At 49.2% G+C, this 20,312-nt stretch overlaps 2 protein-coding genes across 3 annotated transcripts in view; one reads left to right on the top strand and one right to left on the bottom strand.

Moving 5' to 3' along the window:
• RRP8 (ribosomal RNA processing 8) overlaps positions 1-17,707 on the top strand; it is a 99,647-nt gene extending 81,940 nt beyond the window's left edge. The window contains exon 8 of one of the 2 annotated variants that reach the window (XM_073661198.1): positions 17,458-17,707. In XM_073661198.1, the coding sequence (XP_073517299.1) occupies positions 17,458-17,559 (102 nt within the window). In that variant the 3' untranslated portion in view covers positions 17,560-17,707. Of the gene's footprint in view, positions 1-811; positions 2,569-17,457 lie in introns of those variants that run through there. The other variant, XM_073661197.1, reaches the window with a different exon arrangement.
• Positions 10,121-20,312, bottom strand: part of DNHD1 (dynein heavy chain domain 1) — a 552,395-nt gene continuing 542,203 nt past the window's right edge. Inside the window, exon 44 of the mRNA XM_073661200.1 lies at positions 10,121-11,066. Coding sequence (XP_073517301.1) covers positions 10,728-11,066 — 339 coding nt within the window. The 3' untranslated portion in view covers positions 10,121-10,727. The remainder of the gene's footprint in view (positions 11,067-20,312) is intronic.

The raw sequence follows: 20,312 nt of genomic DNA, 5'->3' as shown, positions 1-20,312 counted from the left end.
TAATTCTTAACCTGCGGATGTGTATTTAAGAAGGGACATGTGTTTCTGAGACAGAATGAGACTTGGGACAGAGAATCAAGGAACATCAGAAAGACCTTTAGAAGGAGAATGAGACAGCCTTCAGGAAAGTAGATGGATTGCATGACATCCAAAGAAACACAGATTTGTATTCTACATGATTCTAGGCTAAGGGTACTGGCCCTGAATGGAAAGATTCAGATCTGCTCCATTAACCATCAGAGAGATATGGATACATTTTGGGGAGTCTAGGAGAGGAAGAAGTCACCTGGCCCCTTGGATATGTTGTTTTGGGGTTGCTAGGAGGGACCCACCGGTCGCCTGGCCGCATGGAAAGACTCGGGGAGGCCAGATTTGGACTCTCGGGTCTCCTGGTCTTGTACCTCGATGGACAGCTAGCTTCCTAAGCTTGCCGCTAACTTCTCTCTGTGGGGGCCCGCCAGAAGCCGGGGGCCACTGGTTGAGGTAGTAGGCCCTGGAAGTCTCCAATGTCGCAGCTGTTCTATCCCAGTCGGGCGGAGATGGAAGGGTGAGACTGTGTAATGTTGTACCATCTTGAGTATTTGCTAGGACTGTTCTGTGGGTTTATTGTCCGTTTGGCCCACGGAAGACCCTGCTATAATGGTGCCACCATATGGGCAGTACTTACAGGTAAATAGTATGTTTCTTAGATGCTGCAGCATTACTTATTATTGGGGGGGGAATAGTGTTCCCTTTACCAGGGAGTGGTGGGCACGTGTCTGTTTTGGGTGTAGTAGTAATTTGGCAATTTCTGTTTATTTCTTGTCCCCAGAACACAGAGAATTCGCATTTCTTCCTCTTTGAATTCAGTAAGACAGGACGAGCGCGAGATGCAGCGAGACATCCCGGCCTACAGCTGAAGCCGTGCCTGTACAAGAAGAGATGAGTGCCCTTCCCGGGGTCCAGACGTCACATCATCTCTGCAGTACAGATGACCACCGGTCCCAGGATTGCTCCAGATGACACTTCACCTCTGCTGTACAGATGAGCGCTGGTCCTGGGTTTGGCCCAGACGTCACATCTCCTCTGCTGTACAGATGAGCGCTGGTCCTGGGTTTGGCCCAGACGTCACATCTCCTCTGCAGTACAGATGAGCGCTGGTCCTGGGTTTGGCCCAGACGTCACATCTCCTCTGCTGTACAGATGAGCGCCGGTCCTGGGTTTGGCCCAGACGTCACATCATCTCTGCAGTACAGATGACCACCGGTCCCAGAATTGCTCCAGACGTCACATCTCCTCTGCTGTACACATGAGCGCCGGTCCTGGGTTTGGCCCAGACGTCACATCTCCTCTGCAGTACAGATGAACGCTGGTCCTGGGTTTGGCCCAGACGTCACATCTCCTCTGCAGTACAGATGAGCGCCGGTCCCGGGTTTGGCCCAGACGTCACATCACGCGCTGGTCCTGGGTTTGGCCCAGACGTCACATCACCTCTGCTGTACAGATGAGCACCGGTCATGAGGTCGTTCCAGACGTCACATCTCCTCTGCTGTACACATGAGCGCCGGTCCTGGGTTTGGCCCAGACGTCACATCTCCTCTGCAGTACTGATGAGGAGCCGGTCCTGGGTTTGGCCCAGACGTCACATCTCCTCTGCAGTACAGATGAGTGCCGGTCCTGGGTTTGGCCCAGACGTCACATCTCCTCTGCAGTACAGATGAGCGCCGGTCCTGGGTTTGGCCCAGACGTCACATCTCCTCTGCAGTACAGATGAGCACCGGTCCTGGGTTTGGCCCAGACGTCACATCTCCTCTGCAGTACAGATGAACGCCCGTCCTGGGTTTGGCCCAGACGTCACATCTCCTCTGCAGTACAGATGAGCGCCGGTCCTGGGTTTGGCCCAGACGTCACATCTCCTCTGCAGTACAGATGAGCGCCGGTCCTGGGTTTGGCCCAGACGTCACATCTCCTCTGCAGTACAGATGAGCGCCGGTCCTGGGTTTGGCCCAGACGTCACATCTCCTCTGCTGTACAGATGAACGCCGGTCCTGGGTTTGGCCCAGACGTCACATCTCCTCTGCTGTACAGATGAACGCCGGTCATGAGGTCGTTCCAGATGTCACATCTCCTCTGCTGTACAGATGAGCGCCGGTCCCGGGTTTGGCCCAGACGTCACATCTCCTCTGCTGTACAGATGAGCGCCGGTCCCGGGTTTGGCCCAGACCTCACATCTCCTCTGCAGTACAGATGAGCGCCGGTCCCGGGTTTGGCCCAGACCTCACATCTCCTCTGCAGTACTGATGAGGAGCCGGTCCTGGGTTTGGCCCAGACGTCACATCTCCTCTGCTGTACAGATGAGCGCCGGTCCTGGGTTTGGCCCAGACGTCACATCACCTCTGCAGTACAGATGAGCGCCGGTCCCGGGTTTGGCCCAGACGTCACATCTCCTCTGCTGTACAGATGAGCGCCGGTCATGAGGTCGTTCCAGACGTCACATCACCTCTGTACAAATAAATTATATTTTAGAATTCTTATTTTTATTTGGCTATGGATGCCTTGCGCTGCCTAGCGCTCTGTACTCCCTTATAATCTATCATCTCACAGTATACAGGTCGATCATCTGTAGAGTCTCCAGGGATTGAACGATTGGTTACCATTCACAACTTGCACTATATAATAGTCATTACCCAATGCTGGAGGTTACAGGCCACAGTCCATGAAGTCCCCGGGCCGCTGAAGTAGTGAAAATCAACAAAAAATGTCACATCTGACATTGCTCAGTGGCCTCCTCATACAGTGCGCTGGGCTTCTGATGATGCACTCGGTGAACGTGCCTCGTCCTACGGCGCGCTGGGCTTCTGGTGATGCACTCGGTGAACGTGCCTCGTCCTACGGCGCGCTGGGCTTCTGGTGATGCACTCGGTGAACGTGCCTCGTCCTACGGCGCGCTGGGCTTCTGGTGATGCACTCGGTGAACGTGCCTCGTCCTACGGCGCGCTGGGCTTCTGGTGATGCACTCGGTGAACGTGCCTCGTCCTACGGCGCGCTGGGCTTCTGGTGATGCACTCGGTGAACGTCCCTCGTCCTACGGCGCGCTGGGCTTCTGGTGATGCACTCGGTGAACGTGCCTCGTCCCACGGCGCGCTGGGCTTCTGGTGATGCACTCGGTGAACGTGCCTCGTCCTACGGCCCGCTGGGCTTCTGGTGATGCACTCGGTGAATGTCCCTCGTCCTACGGCGCGCTGGGCTTCTGGTGATGCACTCGGTGAACGTGCCTCGTCCTACGGCGCGCTGGGCTTCTGGTGATGCACTCGGTGAACGTGCCTCGTCCTACGGCCCGCTGGGCTTCTGGTGATGCACTCGGTGAATGTCCCTCGTCCTACGGCGCGCTGGGCTTCTGGTGATGCACTCGGTGAACGTGCCTCGTCCTACGGCGCGCTGGGCTTCTGGTGATGCACTCGGTGAACGTGCCTCGTCCTACGGCCCGCTGGGCTTCTGGTGATGCACTCGGTGAATGTCCCTCGTCCTACGGCGCGCTGGGCTTCTGGTGATGCACTCGGTGAATGTCCCTCGTCCTACGGCGCGCTGGGCTTCTGGTGATGCACTCGGTGAACGTGCCTCGTCCTACGGCGCGCTGGGCTTCTGGTGATGCACTCGGTGAACGTGCCTCGTCCTACGGCCCGCTGGGCTTCTGGTGATGCACTCGGTGAACGTGCCTCGTCCTACGGCGCGCTGGGCTTCTGGTGATGCACTCGGTGAACGTGCCTCGTCCTACGGTGCGCTGGGCTTCTGGTGATGCACTCGGTGAAGGTGCCTCGTCCTACGGCGCGCTGGGCTTCTGGTGATGCACTCGGTGAAGGTGCCTCGTCCTACGGCGCGCTGGGCTTCTGGTGATGCACTCGGTGAAGGTGCCTCGTCCTACGGCGCGCTGGGCTTCTGGTGATGCACTCGGTGAAGGTGCCTCGTCCTACGGCGCGCTGGGCTTCTGGTGATGCACTCGGTGAACGTGCCTCGTCCTACGGCCCGCTGGGCTTCTGGTGATGCACTCGGTGAACGTCCCTCGTCCTACGGCCCGCTGGGCTTCTGGTGATGCACTCGGTGAACGTCCCTCGTCCTACGGCCCTCTGGGCTTCTGGTGATGCACTCGATGAAGGTGCCTCGTCCTACGGCGCGCTGGGCTTCTGGTGATGCACTCGGTGAACGTGCCTCGTCCTACGGCGCGCTGGGCTTCTGGTGATGCACTCGGCGAACGTGCCTCGTCCTACGGCCCGCTGGGCTTCTGGTGATGCACTCGGCGAACGTCCCTCGTCCTACGGCGCGCTGGGCTTCTGGTGATGCACTCGGCGAACGTCCCTCGTCCTACGGCGCGCTGGGCTTCTGGTGATGCACTCGGCGAACGTCCCTCGTCCTACGGCGCGCTGGGCTTCTGGTGATGCACTCGGCGAACGTCCCTCGTCCTACGGCGCTCTGGGCTTCTGGTGATGCACTCGGTGAAGTCCCTCGTCCTACGGCGCTCTGGGCTTCTGGTGATGCACTCGGTGAAGTCCCTCGTCCTACGGCGCGCTGGGCTTCTGGTGATGCACTCGGTGAAGTCCCTCGTCCTACGGCGCGCTGGGCTTCTGGTGATGCACTCGGTGAACGTGCCTCGTCCTACGGCGCTCTGGGCTTCTGGTGATGCACTCGGTGAACGTGCCTCGTCCTACGGCGCGCTGGGCTTCTGGTGATGCACTCGGTGAACGTGCCTCGTCCTACGGCGCGCTGGGCTTCTGGTGATGCACTCGGTGAACGTGCCTCGTCCTACGGCCTGCTGGGCTTCTGGTGATGCACTCGGTGAACGTGCCTCGTCCTACGGCCTGCTGGGCTTCTGGTGATGCACTCGGTGAACGTGCCTCGTCCTACGGCCCGCTGGGCTTCTGGTGATGCACTCGGTGAACGTCCCTCGTCCTACGGCGCTCTGGGCTTCTGGTGATGCACTCGGTGAACGTGCCTCTTCCTACGGAGCGCTGGGCTTCTGGTGATGCACTCGGTGAACGTCCCTCGTCCTACGGCGCTCTGGGCTTCTGGTGATGCACTCGGTGAACGTGTCTCGTCCTACGGCGCGCTGGGCTTCTGGTGATGCACTCGGTGAACGTGCCTCGTCCTACGGCCCGCTGGGCTTCTGGTGATGCACTCGGTGAACGTCCCTCGTCCTACGGTGCTCTGGGCTTCTGGTGATGCACTCGGTGAACGTGCCTCTTCCTACGGCGCGCTGGGTATCAGCTTCTGGTAATATACAGTTGAAACCAGAAGTTTCCATCCACTATATAAAAATACACATCTCCATGTTTTTCTCAATATCTGACATGAAATCAGGATCAATCTTTCCAGTTTTAGGTGAATTACCATAATTTATAATATTCTGAGATAGTCAAGAAACACTGGCACATTTTGAAAGAGGATAAAATTATTGGCGATCTTATACCCCCAACACCCTCTTTTCATTTTCAAAAAAGCTTGTAACCTGGGCAGTATGATCGCCCCTACTGTACAATATCCCAGTAGACAAACACCTATGTCCTTCCCCTTTGTCACAAATACGGTGGGTTTTTATCCTTGCTGCAAATGCACAGTGTGTAAAACCCTACACACCAGAAAACAAAAATATATCCAAAATGGGTACATCAAACATAACCATTTGTGGCTTTATCACATGCTCCACAAAAGGAGTCATTTATGGTTTAAAATGTCCATGTGATAAAGTTTATATAGGACGTACTATACGCCCTATGAATACAAGAATTAGTGAACATCTCCGGAATATTAAAAATAAATTCATAGGTCGCCCCCTGTCCAAACATTTTACTGACAAACACGGGGCCTCCTGTACCAAAATCCAGGTGCCCGGTATCCAAACAGTATGTAAACACTGGCGGCACGGTGACCGCATCAAGCAAATGTCCGTGTTGAGAGTCGATATTTAAACTTGACACATTGAGACCGAAAGGCCTGAACTCAGAGATTGAAATATTCGCCTTTAATGATTGACACCTGTGACTCCACTCAGATGCCTCCTTTGATTCATATATAACCTGACACAACTTATATAAAGCAGGGTTCCCCAACTCCAGTCCTCAAGGCCCACCAACAGGTCATATTTTCAGGATTTCCTTAGTGTTGCTCAGGTGATGGAATTATTGCCTGTGCAGGTGATGTAATTATCACCTGTGCAATACGAAGGAAATCCTGAAAACATGACCTGTTGGTGGGCCTTGAGGACTGGAGTTGGGGAACCCTGATATAAAGGACCATCTACTAACTGTGGACCATCCCTGATGAAGGAAACCGCCTAAGTTTCCAAAATGCGTAGGATTTTTGTTCCGGTTAGGCCTCCGTACGGGTCCTCTCCACGTGACTCACGTGCCTTTGACGTCACGCAGGTCCTTCAGCAGACCTGCTTCCAAGCGCGCCTATTCTTGGAGAGCCGCTGGGTGATTACGAGTCACCGACCGGGACTTCACTCCCGCCCTCTCCCCCTGCAGGATATCCAGTACGCCTTGAGACTTCTTATTTATTTATATAGCGCCATTGATTTCATGGCGCTGTACATAAGAAGGGGTTACATACCAGATACAGATATCACTTACAGCAACTAACAATGATAGATGGGTACAGAGGGAGGAGGACCCTGCCCCTGGGGGCTTACATTCTACAGATACATTGTATATTATTATTATTTCTATACAGCCATTGATGCCATGGCGCTGTACATAAGAAGGGGTTACATACCAGATACAGATATCACAGTAAACAAACTAACAATGATAGGCTGATACGGAGGGGAGAGGACCCTGCCCTTGTGGGCTTACATTCTACTGGATAATGGGGAAGGAGACAGTAGGTGGGGGAGGGTTGTAGCAGCTCTGGTGGTGGTGATGCGGCAGGGTGGTCATTGCAGGTTTGGAAGCTTTCTTGAAGAGATGGGTTTTCATGTTCCGTCTGAAGGATCTAAATGTGGAGGCTAATCAGACGTGTTGAGGCACAGAATTCCATAGGACGGGGGATGATTGGGAGAAGTCTTGGAGGCAATTGCGTGAGGAATGGATAAGTGTGGAGGAGAGAAGGAGGTCTTGGGAGGACTGGAGATTACGTGAGGGAATGTATCGGGAGATTAGTTCAGAGATGTACGGAGGAGAACCAGTGAAGAGATTTCAAAGGGGGGTAGCAGAGGAGTAGCGAGGCAAGAGATGAACTAATCGGGCAGCAGCGTTAAGAACAGACTGGAGAGGTGCGAGAGTGTTAGCAGGGAGGCCACAGAGGAGGATGTTGCAGTAGTCGAGGCGGGAGATGATGAGGGCATGCACAAGCAGTTTAGTAGATTGAGGGTTGAGGAAAGGACGGATTCGGGAAATGTTTTTGAGCTGGAGGCGACAGGAGGTGGCGAGAGCTTGGATGTGGGGTTTGAAGGACAGCAGAGTTGCGGGTTACACCGAGGCAGCGGCTTTCTGGTACTGGGGAAAGCGATGTCATTTATTGTGATAGATAGATCAGGTGGAGAAGATACGTGAGATGGGGGAAAGATGATGAGATCAGATTTGTCCACATTGAGTTTGAGGAAGCGAGAGGAGAAGGAGGAGGATATGGCTGATGGACACACTGGGATTCTGGACAGCAGAGAGGTGACGTCTGGGCCAGAGAGGTAGATCTGGGTGTCATCAGCGTACAGATGGTACTGGAAACCGTGGGACTTTATGAGCTGTCCCAGGCCAAGGGTATAGATGGAGAAGAGTAGGGGTCCTAGGACCGAGCCTTGAGGGACACCGACAGAGAGAGGGCGGGCTGAGGAGGTAGTGTGGGAGTGGGAGATGCTAAAAGTGTGGTTGCAAAGGTATGAGAAGATCCAGGATAGGGCAAGGTCTTTGACGCCAAAGGAAGAGAGAATCTGTAGTAGGAGGCAGTGGTCAACTGTGTCGAAGGCAGAGGACAGGTCTAGAAGGAGGCGTATGGAGAATTGTCTGTTAGCTTTGGCTGTAAGTAAATCATTCGTAATTTTGGTAAGGGCAGTTTCGGTGAAATGGTAGGGACAGACGCATGATTGTTGGTTGTTGAAGAGAGTTAGATGAGAAATGGGAGGAATGTTTAGCGAGAACATGTTGCTCAAGGAGTTTGGAGGCGAATGGGACTCCCCCATCCAGACCACCCACTGGAGGTTTCCACCGACGCATCACAAGACCGACAGCCACTGCGCACAACGTACTTGCTAATCCGGCGGTACGCCATCGCTACATGCCGGCATGCCCACTCCGCAGGATCGCCATCACCAGTTCCACAGAACAGTAACTGTATACTTGCCTCCATGGCCGCAGTGCCCCATATACCGCTCTGCCGATCTGCGGCAAGTGGCCTCAGTTACGACCGCCAAACAGCTGCTAAGGCTTTCACAACCGCCACCTACTTCGCTCTATGAACCCCGGGAAGACGAGCAACGCCTGCAACAGGCCTCCGCACGCAGGGGTAATCAGGGGGCACATACAACACCCCCTTTTAAAGAGTTATACGCCATCATCTAATCCGCAATAAATATGGCAGCAACTACCTGAACTGTGTCAGTTAACTGCACCGCCACACCCCTGTGGATCAGGGACCTCCCATAGTTCAGACCACTGTGAGATGTGCCTCCAGCTTGCCATCTTCTAAACACCAGGGTTATCGTACCCCAGGTACATATTGAGACCACCTGGTCCTTAGGGAGCACCCGTTGTACTCCTTATTCATTATATTTTACATCCACTTTATTCAGACCTAAACTATACCAGCTATACAGCTCATCTCAGTGAAGGGAGACCCTGTTACCAGGAGCCTTCGAACACTTATAGACCACACTCTGTTCACTACCATGTGAAGAACAAAACCCACCTATGGCCACCACGGCAGGTACACTGAGTAGCTACTTAGACAACATGTAGGGGTGAGATTGGTGACTATCTAACTACCTTTGGTTTTACTCTCCTGTCTACTACTCTCACCGCCTACCTACCTACTCTGCAGATCCGCCCTCCTTCGCCCAAACTTTCCAACCAGGTAACTCCAAAAGATCATCGACTAAAATTCTGGGTGGAGTTTGCCCCTTACATTAAATGTAAATCATCTCTTTCCTACTAGGAGTTGACCTCTCTTCATTGAGTGTCAACAACCATTTTACACAGAAGAAGTCCCGCCACCCCTCCATCGGTATTCCCGATCACGCACTTCTTTTCTCTATCCCTTGTTTTATGCTTAATTCTATATAATAAATTGTCAAGTGGTTTAAAAAAACTCGTTCGTCATTTCCTTCTTGCGTTCCTAGGTCCAGCGCGAGTTTATTCTCATCTTCATTTTAGATACCTCTCGACCACTCGTGGTAGTTGTCTTACTTGCAGCAGGTCCCAGTAACTACCAGCGCCACTAAAACCACATTACCACAAAGAATAAGAATGCCTTAAACCTTCTCTCTCTCTCATTATTCCGGCATTTGGCAAATGTTAAACATGGGGAATGAGCCTGATCATACCGCGCTCTGGGATCTGCTGATGTGTGCCGCTAACGTGCCTCATGCGGCTTCTGGTGGTCTACATGGGCGCGCACAGCAGGACGAGGCGCCTGCTCGATCCAATGAGACCCATATACCGTCACCTTTTAACCATAGGCTGTCCGGCGTTCTCCCAGGCGGTAAGACTGACATCCAAAAATAAGCAGCAGATAAAGTATCGTCAATGCCTTATAAAATACAGGGTTTGGCCAATTAATCACAGACGGGTTGAGGACATTATTTGTGGCAGTGACAATTATACAGGTGTGACAGGTTCTCCTCCTCACAGACTGCACAGCTCTCCAGTCCACACAATGGCCGCTGGTGGAGGAACATGTGACCAGATCCACCCATCCGTCTCCTCCAATAGAAAAGCGTCTTTCCCATGTGAGGTTTCCTATAGGAGGAGACTGATAGGCAGGTCTGATCACATGCTCCTCCTCCACCAGCAGCCATTGTATGAACAGGAGAGCTGTGCAGTCTGTGAGGAGGAGAACCTGTCACACCTATATAATAGTCAGTGCCACAAATCATGTCCACAGCATGTCTGATAAAGTGGTCACACTAGAGCGCTTTCTGTGATGTCGGGGTTGTTCCTTTTCAAGCATCCACACTGCTATTTCTTTGATATTGAACCTTAACACGACATGATCCAACCCCTAGAAACAGTCTCGACTGTTACCTTTTATGATTTTATCTAACACTTTGTGGCAACGAATGTAGGTAATGAGGAATTTCTATAACATGTTGATACTTTGTGTCTCATGGTTTTGGATGCTGTTCACACTCGTGCATTGTAGGACTGTCCGCACATTTTGGCTCCGCTGCATCCACCCTTTTCACCTGCTGTCCTGCGTAACAGCTCTACTGATCCTCGCTGCTCCACATGCATCCAGTTGTGCTGCTCTGCTGCATCGACGCCTCCAGTCCGTGCCGCTCACACTGACCGATGACCAGTTTCCCTTCAGCCCATAAGGACAGAGGCCACACCAGCCAACCAGTCACCTGTATAACCACAGTCCATAAAGACGAAGACCAATAAACTGCAATGTGTTGATTCACTTTTTATTCCTTCCCTGTTGGACTATGCTGAGCTGCGTATGTCCCACCATTAACATTATACAATATGTCACCCCTCCCTTCCCATCATCTTTGCTCGTTGTTCGGCGTTTCATTTATTTTTGCTCTCAGTGTTGTCATCGTGTCACAGCAGGCTTACGGCGTGCACCCTGCGCTGGCTCCATACACAGGAAGAAATATTAGTGGGAAGTGGGAGGAACAGCAGGGGTCTCTCTTGATGCCGCTTGTGGCCTTCGTGGCCCCCCTGAGTGTACAGAGGGCACAAGAACTGGGTAGGGCTGCCATATGCAGAATCGCTGGTTCCTGGCTCCGCGGAGACGTGTACCACAGGAAGGGCACAGAGCTGTGGGGACAGAGTCTCTTGTAGTAAATTCAGCCGAGTGTCCCAGAGTGCGTGACGCAGATGTATCCCAACCAGAGAGACTCCCACCGGCAGCAGCGAGGGCAACGTTCTGCCAGACACCTGCCAATCACAGGACAATGTCACAGTCATCTACAGGTCAAGAAGACAAAAGCAAAACCAGAGCGTGGCCATTAACTGTGTGTGTGTAAAGGGTATGGTGGTGCTCCTAGTACAAGACGATGTGGTGGTGCTCCTAGTACAAGACGGTGTGGTGGTGCTCCTAGTACAAGACGGTGTGGTGGTGCTCCTAGTACAAGACGGTGTGGTGGTGCTCCTAGTACAAGACGGTGTGGTGGTGCTCCTAGTACAAGACGGTGTGGTGGTGCTCCTAGTACAAGACGGTGTGGTGGTGCTCCTAGTACAAGACTGTGTGGTGGTGCTCCTAGTACAAGACTGTGTGGTGGTGCTCCTAGTACAAGACTGTGTGGTGGTGCTCCTAGTACAAGACTGTGTGGTGGTGCTCCTAGTACAAGACTGTGTGGTGGTGCTCCTAGTACAAGACTGTGTGGTGGTGCTCCTAGTACAAGACTGTGTGGTGGTGCTCCTAGTACAAGACTGTGTGGTGGTGCTCCTAGTACAAGACTGTGTGGTGGTGCTCCTAGTACAAGACTGTGGTGGTGCTCCTAGTACAAGACGGTGTGGTGGTGCTCCTAGTACAAGACGGTGTGGTGGTGCTCCTAGTACAAGACGGTGTGGTGGTGCTCCTAGTACAAGACGGTGTGGTGGTGCTCCTAGTACAAGACGGTGTGGTGGTGCTCCTAGTACAAGACGGTGTGGTGGTGTTCCTAGTACAAGACGCTGTGGTGGTGTTCCTATTAGATTATGGCTGGGTTCAGACAGCTCCTGTCAGGACTCGAACCCAGCAGCTCTGCCCTCTGAACTGGACAGCTCCTGGCTAATCCAGATTTTAGTACCTGTTTTGTTCCTGAGTGGCTCCACCTTGTGATGTTCCTGATTGACTTCATCCTGTGATTTCCTGATTGAACACCCTATATAAACCTGACCTGGCACCTCCTTCCTTGCAAGATTTTTGAGCTCCCAGCCTTCAGTCAAGCTCTCCCTTCACCTGCTGCCTCATACAAGATAATATTGCTGTTCCTGTGTACCTACGTCTGGCTTTTCCTTACTATGCATCCTGTCGGTGCTGCCCCTAGTGGTTGCAATACCACTACTGGAACCAGGTCCATTCCTAACAGAATAGTCTCGCACACAATATGGAGTCTGTCAGAAAATATTAAAAATCTCTCTCCCTCCAAGCGCCTCTCCCCCCCCCTCCCCTATACTATTTCTCAAAGGAGCAAGAGCTAACACTCTAACCAGTGCTTCTATGCAAAACGCAGTACACAGAAGAGGTGGAGAGGTGGCAAACTCAATTCTCCAGGTTAATTAACACACAAATGGAGCTTGTAGTAGCATAGACCTGTGAAGAGTAGACACATGGCTAAAGAGGAAATGGCTCCTTTAAGCATCAAAGGGGATCTGCCACACTCCTCACAATAGCCGTTCACTCTCATTTATATATGTGTTCAATCTGCAGTCTCGCAGGCACCGACATGAAATATGGAATATCAGAAGTTCTAGATTTCCGATAATAATGGGTCACATATTTTTAGCGGCAGGGTCAGCTAAGGAACAATGTGCATATTTTTCCAGATCTGTGAGCCCTGCCAGTGAGCTATAACGCAAAAGTACCAAAATAACGGACAGCAGCCAGGTCATGTCTGGTCTCTACAGAAAGGTAAATTCGCAATAAAAAATATGGTGTCACTTCATAGTTTATAAGGCCGAAAAAAGACAATCGTCCATCCAGTTCATCCTATTTCTTGTGCACTGCAGCTATTCCGCAGCGTTGATCCAGGGGAAGGCAACAAAAAAACATGCGGTATAGGCCAATTTACATCATTGAGGAAAAATTCACTTCCCGACACCAATCTGGCAGTCAGATTAAATCCCTGGATTAATTAACTAAGCATAAGATGTAATTTTATTGTTCTCAAGAAAGGCGTCCAGGCCTCTCTTGAACTCGTTAAGTGAGTTGGACATCACCACTTCCTCTCCCAGAGAGTTCCAGAGTCTCACGGCTCTGACCGTAAAGAATCCCCTTCTATGCTGGTGCAGGAACCTCCTTTCCTCCAGACGCATAGTGTGCCCCCTCGTCTTTGTCACCATCCTTGGTATAAACAGGTCATGGGAGAGATCTCTGTACTGCCCCCTGATGTATTTATACATGTTTATGAGGTCTCCCCTAAGCCTTCTCTTTTCCAACGTAAATAGGCCTAATTTTGACAACCTCTCTGGGTATTCTAGTCCCTCCATTCCCTTTATTACCTTAGTCGCCCTCCTTTGTACCCTCTCTAGCTCCAATATGTCTTTCCTGAGCACCGGAGCCCAGAACTGTGCACAATATTCTAAGTGCGGCCTTACCAGCGCTTTATACAGAGGAAGAACAATGTTCTCATCATATGCCCCTATTCCTCTTCTGATGCATGCCATGACTCTATTTGCCTTCGCAGCTGCTGCCTGACACTGGGCACTCCAATTTAATTTGCTGTTAACCAAGACGCCCAGGTCCTTCTCCATGTCAGATTTCCCCAACGGTTTCCCATTTAATATGTATGGGTGACTGCTGTTTTTCTTTCCCATGTGCATGACCTTACATTTATCGGCATTGAACCCCATTTGCCATTTTTTGACAACCTCTCTGGGTATTCTAGTCCCTCCATTCCCTTTATTACCTTAGTCGCCCTCCTTTGTACCCTCTCTAGCACTTGCAAACTTCTGCAAACAACCAGCGAGAAGTTATCGCAGAAGTTAGAGATTTTAATAAAAAGATGAAGGGTGGAGCCGAGCCCACGTGAGGTCATCACAGGGGAGTGTGTGGCCAGGTCCCCCCTTCGGCATAAAAGATCCAGCTGAAGATGGGTCCATACTCATGCCGGAAGTTATATATTTTATAAGCAGGGGTCCTGATCGATAATGGCCAGAATTGGAGTGCCTCCCCTCCAGCTAAACTGAATAGTCTCTGTGATCTGTCTAGTAAGTTTTTCTATTAATCCCATTTATTTTGGTGTAACTGTTTATTCCGTACTGTATTGTCCCCCAAACCTTTTGTATATTTTTTTTCATAAGCACTGCTTTCCTTTTGGATTAAATATAAAATTTAATAGTTCTGTTTCTTTTGCTCTGTAATCGTTCCTTCCCCGAAGCCATACGCTACCAGAAAGCAGGCGTCCGATCAGGCCTGTATTATATTTTAAAACCGATTGGTGGTGGCAGCGAATAATATTAATTGGGTTATCATGAGGCTATCAGTGATCGTACGGGGGCGTATACACATATTCCATGTGTTGGAATTCGGAGGTCTGTACGCCATACGCTCACTGCTCTCTTGCCAATAGCTACGTAGTGAGTAGTCGGGATCGTTCATGTGCTGACAAATTAATGTCAGCGGTGGGATATTGTATGATCCTGCCGGTGTCATTCCTGAAAAATTGGTGACAGCGGTGGGATATTGTGTCATTCCTGATAAACCTGACAAAGTCTGTTGCAACCAGTCTGAGACAACAAGTTACTGAACATCAGAATTTTGGTGCCAGATACCAAGAAAAATTTTCTAAGTTGCAAACACAGGTGTTAGATCAGAAAAAAGAAATTATTGCTTTGCAGAGGCAACGTCTGGATTTGCACAACTCTGGTCCAGAATCAAACACGCATGCCACTGCCTGGAAAGTTCAGTGGGGATCGTCATCATTATCGTGGATTCATTAATCAATGTCATCTATTTCCAGATGCAACCTTCTCTGTCTGTTCATCATTAATCTCCTGACTGATGAGGCTCTTGCCTGGGCCTCCCCTTATGTGGAAAAGAATTGTGACCTCCTAAATTACTTAGTTTCCCTCATCACAGCTATGAATCAAGTGTTTGATCACCCGACTTGTTGTGCTACACCTCCAGAATGCCGCCGCTGCGGGCAGACACTACATGGAATTTAGCTGTCCAGAGGAGTCAATTTCGACAAGGATTATCAGAGCTAATAAAAGATGAACTCGCAAGGGTCGAGACCCCTGATAATTCAGAGGACTTTATTCAATTGTGCATCTGAATTGATCAGAGACTCACTGAACGAAGAAAGGAAAAACTGCGAGTATTTGGAAACAACCCCAACTACTCCTTTACTCAATCAGCATTAAAAGACCAACAGGAAATGGAAGGTGTTCCTGAACCTGTGGAAACTGATGTCATCCCAAACCTCTCGAGACATTTTGACATTAAGTCATTAACTGTCTTAATAAAAGGACTATAGCCTTCACAAATGCCAAAACGGCAAGCAATTTGGACCTTTCTGAACGGCTAGATCCGGTTCTGCAGACCATCTCCTCTGTAATGCAGGATAAAGGCAAAGAGCAATCATCATCTTCTCATTTTGTCGTTCCCATACAGGTCATACGGGAGCCAAAAAAATACAATGCTCTGCCATGTTAGATTTTGGAACAGGAGGGAATGTCATGGACTTAGGTTACACTTGGTAATAACATTGCAAGTAGGACTAAATCCATTCCAATCCATATGGGAAAGGTGGATGGATCACCTTTTATCGTCTGGACCTGTTACTCACGAGAGAACTTGAAATCTGTATATAACCAAATTATCACAAAGCTGTTTTCATCTTATTTCCTCTCCAAAATTTCCAGTTATTCTAGGAATTCCCTGTTTTTCAGCCCATAGCCCTTCTATCAACTTGACATCGAGGACCATTACCTTTCCCTCTGAGAACTGTAAAAACAATTGCCATGCTAATTTACCTATTCTCAAACAAATTCAAGTATCTGAGATTTTGCATCAGAATTATGATAAACTTAGAGAGGAGTTCACACAGGCAGGTTCCTGGTATGACGAGAAACACCTTAACGTGGCTACGAAGTGCACATGAATTGGCCATTTTATGCATGTCAGCGAGATCTTAAGAAAATATTAACCATTTCTCCCAAACCCCTCTTCACCCCTTCCTTATCTACCATTTGTCACCAGAGAAGAGCGATCTCTCTGCAAATCCTCACCCACAGCAGAAGTAGCTTAAACAAATACTGGCACAAGAGAGGTGCTGCCACCCACTTAAAATGTGAGGGTCTTTCTCTCTGGCAGAGGCAGGGGATAATTAAACACAGGCTTGCGATAAATCGACATCTAGCTGAGAAACTTCATTCCCAGGATGTCAAATGGAATTTAATAGAGATTCCCAGGACGTCCGGCACCGATACAAAATATGGAATAGCTCAAGTTCCATAATTCTGATAATAATGGGACCCATATTTCCCAAAAAACAGATATCTTAATAAAAATGTGCAGGCTGGAGACCAGCCCACGTGATGTCAGCACAGGGGGTGTGTGGGCAGGTCTCCCCTTAGGCATAAAAGAATCCACAGAGGAGGGAGCAGTATTCTTTGCCGGTAGTATATATTTATTATAAGCAACGGATCTCGTTAGATAACGATCAAATCTGGAGTGCCTCCCCTCCGACTATACTGAGTCTTCCCTGCGAACTGTATAGAGTAAGTTTCTTCTTTAATCCTGTTTATTTTGTGTAACTGTATATTCTGTACTGTAATTGTCCCCTTTTGTAAAATCTTATATATTTTTCATAACACTGCCTCCATTTTGGATTAAACAAAATGTAATAGTTCTCTTTTTTCTGTCCTGTAATCGTTCCGTCCTCCGAAGCCATATACGCTACCAGAACGCAGGCGTCTGGACAGGCCTGTATTATATTTCAAACTTGGCCGGTGGTGGCAGCGAATAATAATACTTGGGCTATTGTGAAGCCGGCAGTGACCGTACGGGCGTATACACATATTCAATGCGTTGGAATCCGCTCACTGGTTGCTTGCCGATACCTACGTAGTGAGTAGTCAGGATCGCGGGCTCGCGAATCCCTGACGAAATCCTGACAGAAGGACGGCAACGGTGAGATATTGCGTGATCTCCCCGGTGTCGCCCCTGTCGCTGTGAAACCCTGACAATGCACTAAGATTTCTTATTTATTTCTATTTTCTAAAGCAGTAATGCTATTCTAATTTCATATATTTCATGTCCCCATACTTAGTGTTACAGTTTGCTACTTTGTTTGTTAGTTAGTTATATATGGAGGCAGCTGCTCCTAGTAAGCACCTGTTCGCACCTATTTCTTGTTTTGGAAGTTCCCACATATAAGCAGACTTTTGTCTGTTAGAGAGGAGTACACACAGGGAGGGTTCCTGGTATGACGAGAAGCGCCTTAAGGTGGCTACCAGGTACTTATGAATTGGCCAATTTATGCGCTAAGATTTCTCATTTATTTCTATTTTCTACAGCAGTAATGCTATTCAAATTTCATATATTTCATGTCCGCATACTTAGCGTTGCAGAGTGCTACTTTGTTTGTTAGTTACCTTTCTCGTACCATGTCATCTGCAGAAAAGAACTGACATTGGAAATAAAGAACTTTCAGCTATTAAAGTTGCCTTCTCCAAATCGAAACCTGGAAGGGGCCAATCATCCGGTGGCAGTCCTTACTGACCACAAAAATGTAGAAGTCATCCATAGAGCTAGGAGGTTGTCTGCAAGACAAGCACGCTGGGCCTTATTTTTCTCCAGGTTTAATTTTTGGAATTTGCCCTGTTTCAAGTAACGGCAAGACTGACGCTCTGTCCAGGATATGTACGGAACCTCAGGAGAGGTCTAACACGGACTATGTGGAAAGGGAAAAGAAAAAAAAAACAGCTCGCCTCCATGAAGCAGCTGGGGGTCTCCGGGATCGTGATCAGCGCTGCTGCTTGCGCTCAGTAGACAGGTAATAGAAAAGACGATGATCCAGCTCCACAGACTCCAATAGTAAAGGAGGGGTGCGCTACCTTGGTGCCCCGGTGTTTCCCTTTCAGTATCGTTCTTCTACCTGCTGAAGTTACATTATCGCCATCTGGATATTTTTTTAAAAATTCTAAATAAAAGACATTTGTTTTTACTATTGGAGTCTGTGGAGCCGGATCATCGTCTTTCCTATTACCTAACACTGACTATACCATTCTTCGTCCAAAAAAATTCTGGGGAATATTGGACACTAAAGAATTTTTTTTACGATGATTAAAGATGGATACCAAACTGACTTTTTTTCTTATCCATCCTTCTAAAGACATTGATCTTTCTTTTAAGGAGAGGTTTTGGATGCAGAAGCACCAAATATACAGCTCTGGCAAAAATGAAGAGACCACTGCGGAGTTTTCTCTCCATGTCTGACGGCCATTCCTTCCAGTGTCAGTTGAATTCCACCCACCGTCCACCTCCTTCTACTTAATGTGCTTCTGATTAGGTGATCACCTGAACCAAATTTTATGTAACCAGGGAAAGTATAAAAAACACTGCGGTGGTCTTCACAATCCTCTTGCAATAGGACAAGCTGGATGCTAGGAACGGCCGAAAAGTAATTTGAATGAAAAAATAACAACCATGCCAAAGGAGGTGGAAAGAAAAGTCTTGAGTGAGGAAAAGAAGGGCTCAATTCTGGCTTTACTAGCAGAGGGATACAGGGAGCGTCATGTTGCCTCCATCCTTAAAATTTTGAAGACGGCAGACCATTACAACAAGGTCAGACGGCAGACATTGGGGACAACAAGGCTACAGACCAGCAGAGGGCCACTTACCGGGATGACCGCCATCTTATTCCTATGTCACTCAGCAACCGCAGGATGACATCAAGTGACCTAGAAAAGGAATGGCAGCTGGGGTGAAGGGAACGGACAGAACAGTTGGTACCAGGCTCCTAGAGGCCTCAAGTCATGTAAAGCTAGAGAAAAGCCTTCCATCAATGAAAAGCAAAGGAGAGCCAGGCTGAAGAGTGCCAAAGACCATAAGGATTGGACCCTAGAGGACTGGAGTAAGGTAATCTTCTCTGATGAGTCTAATTTTCAGCTTTGCCCAAGACCTGGTCATCTAATGGTTAGACGGAGACCTGGAGAGGCATACAAGCCACAGTGTCTTGCACCCACTGTGAAATATGGTGGAGGATCGGTGATGATCCGGGGATGCTTCAGCAAGGCTGGAATTGGGCAGGTTAATCTTTGCGAAGGACGTATGAGTCAAGCCTCATACAAGGTTATCCTTGAAAAACACTTGCTTCCTTCTGCTCAGGCAATGGTCCCCAACTCTGAGGACAATGCCCCATGCCACACCGCTAGGTCAGTCAATGTGTGGATGAAGGAGCACCACATCAAGACCCTGTCATGGCCGCCCAGTCTCCAGACCTGAACCCCATTGAAAACCTCTGGAATGTAATCAAGAGGAAGATGGACGGTCACAAGCCATCAAAGAAGAACGGCTTACATTATTGTGCCAGGAGCGGCATAAGGTCACCCAAAAGCCGCGTGAAAGACTAAGAAAGCAGCCAAAACGCATGAGAGCCGGTATTAACAATCATGCTTATTCCACCAAATATTGATGTCTGAACTCTTCCTGGGTTATAACAGGAGGATTGTTGTTTCTAAATGAATAAGAACTTGTTTTCTTTGCATTATTTGAGGTCTGAAAGCTCTGGCTCTCTGCTTCTCTGTTTCTTTTTTATTATTTTGATGATTTCTCATTTGCTGAAAATAAATACAAAATTTTTAGCTTTGAATTTCTGAGACTTTGTCAGTAGTTTATAGAATAAAGCAACAATGTACATTTTACTCAAAAAATATACCTAGAAAGAGAAAAATCTGAGAAAATGAAAAATTTTGCAGTGGTCTCTTAATTTTTGCCAGAGCTGTATGTCCCCGAATCTGTTCGACTTGAAGTCCTGAAACTTGTCCATGATTCCAAACTTGTAGGACACCTTGGAGTCATGAAAACTCAAGAACTGCTGCTCTGTTCTTTTCAGTGGCCTAATTGTAGGAGGGATGTGAGAAAAATATGTTTCCTCCTGTTTAACATGTGTGTGACGGGGGGGTGAGACGGAGCAGGCACAGGCAGCCGGCCGGTGAACAATCCAACAACCTTTATTGGGACTGGGAGAATATAACACCAAACGTAGCTGTAGTTCCCCAGAGTCAGTAACACAGAAAGGGACAAATCCGGGGGCACCACCCGGTAATCCAACGCCGAGTACAATGCAACAACAGTCTCAGACTAAGTCCTCAAATCCAGCAGGGTGGCGAGAGATCATAATCCCACGTGGCACCTGATCTCCAATGTCCAATAGTCCAACGGATCTCCAATAGTCCATACACGTCACTAGGATCTGTCCTCAGCACAGGTCCTAGCCCTTCACACAGCACAGCACCAACTAACTAAAAAAC

Source organism: Phyllobates terribilis, unplaced genomic scaffold (genome assembly GCF_046119375.1).
Source record: "Phyllobates terribilis strain yellow unplaced genomic scaffold, ASM4611937v1 Scaffold_2__4_contigs__length_985480577, whole genome shotgun sequence".
NCBI classification, from domain to species: domain Eukaryota; kingdom Metazoa; phylum Chordata; class Amphibia; order Anura; family Dendrobatidae; genus Phyllobates; species Phyllobates terribilis.
The sequence above is the reverse complement of the archived record's forward strand: the minus strand, read 5'-3'. Positions and strand labels throughout refer to the sequence as shown.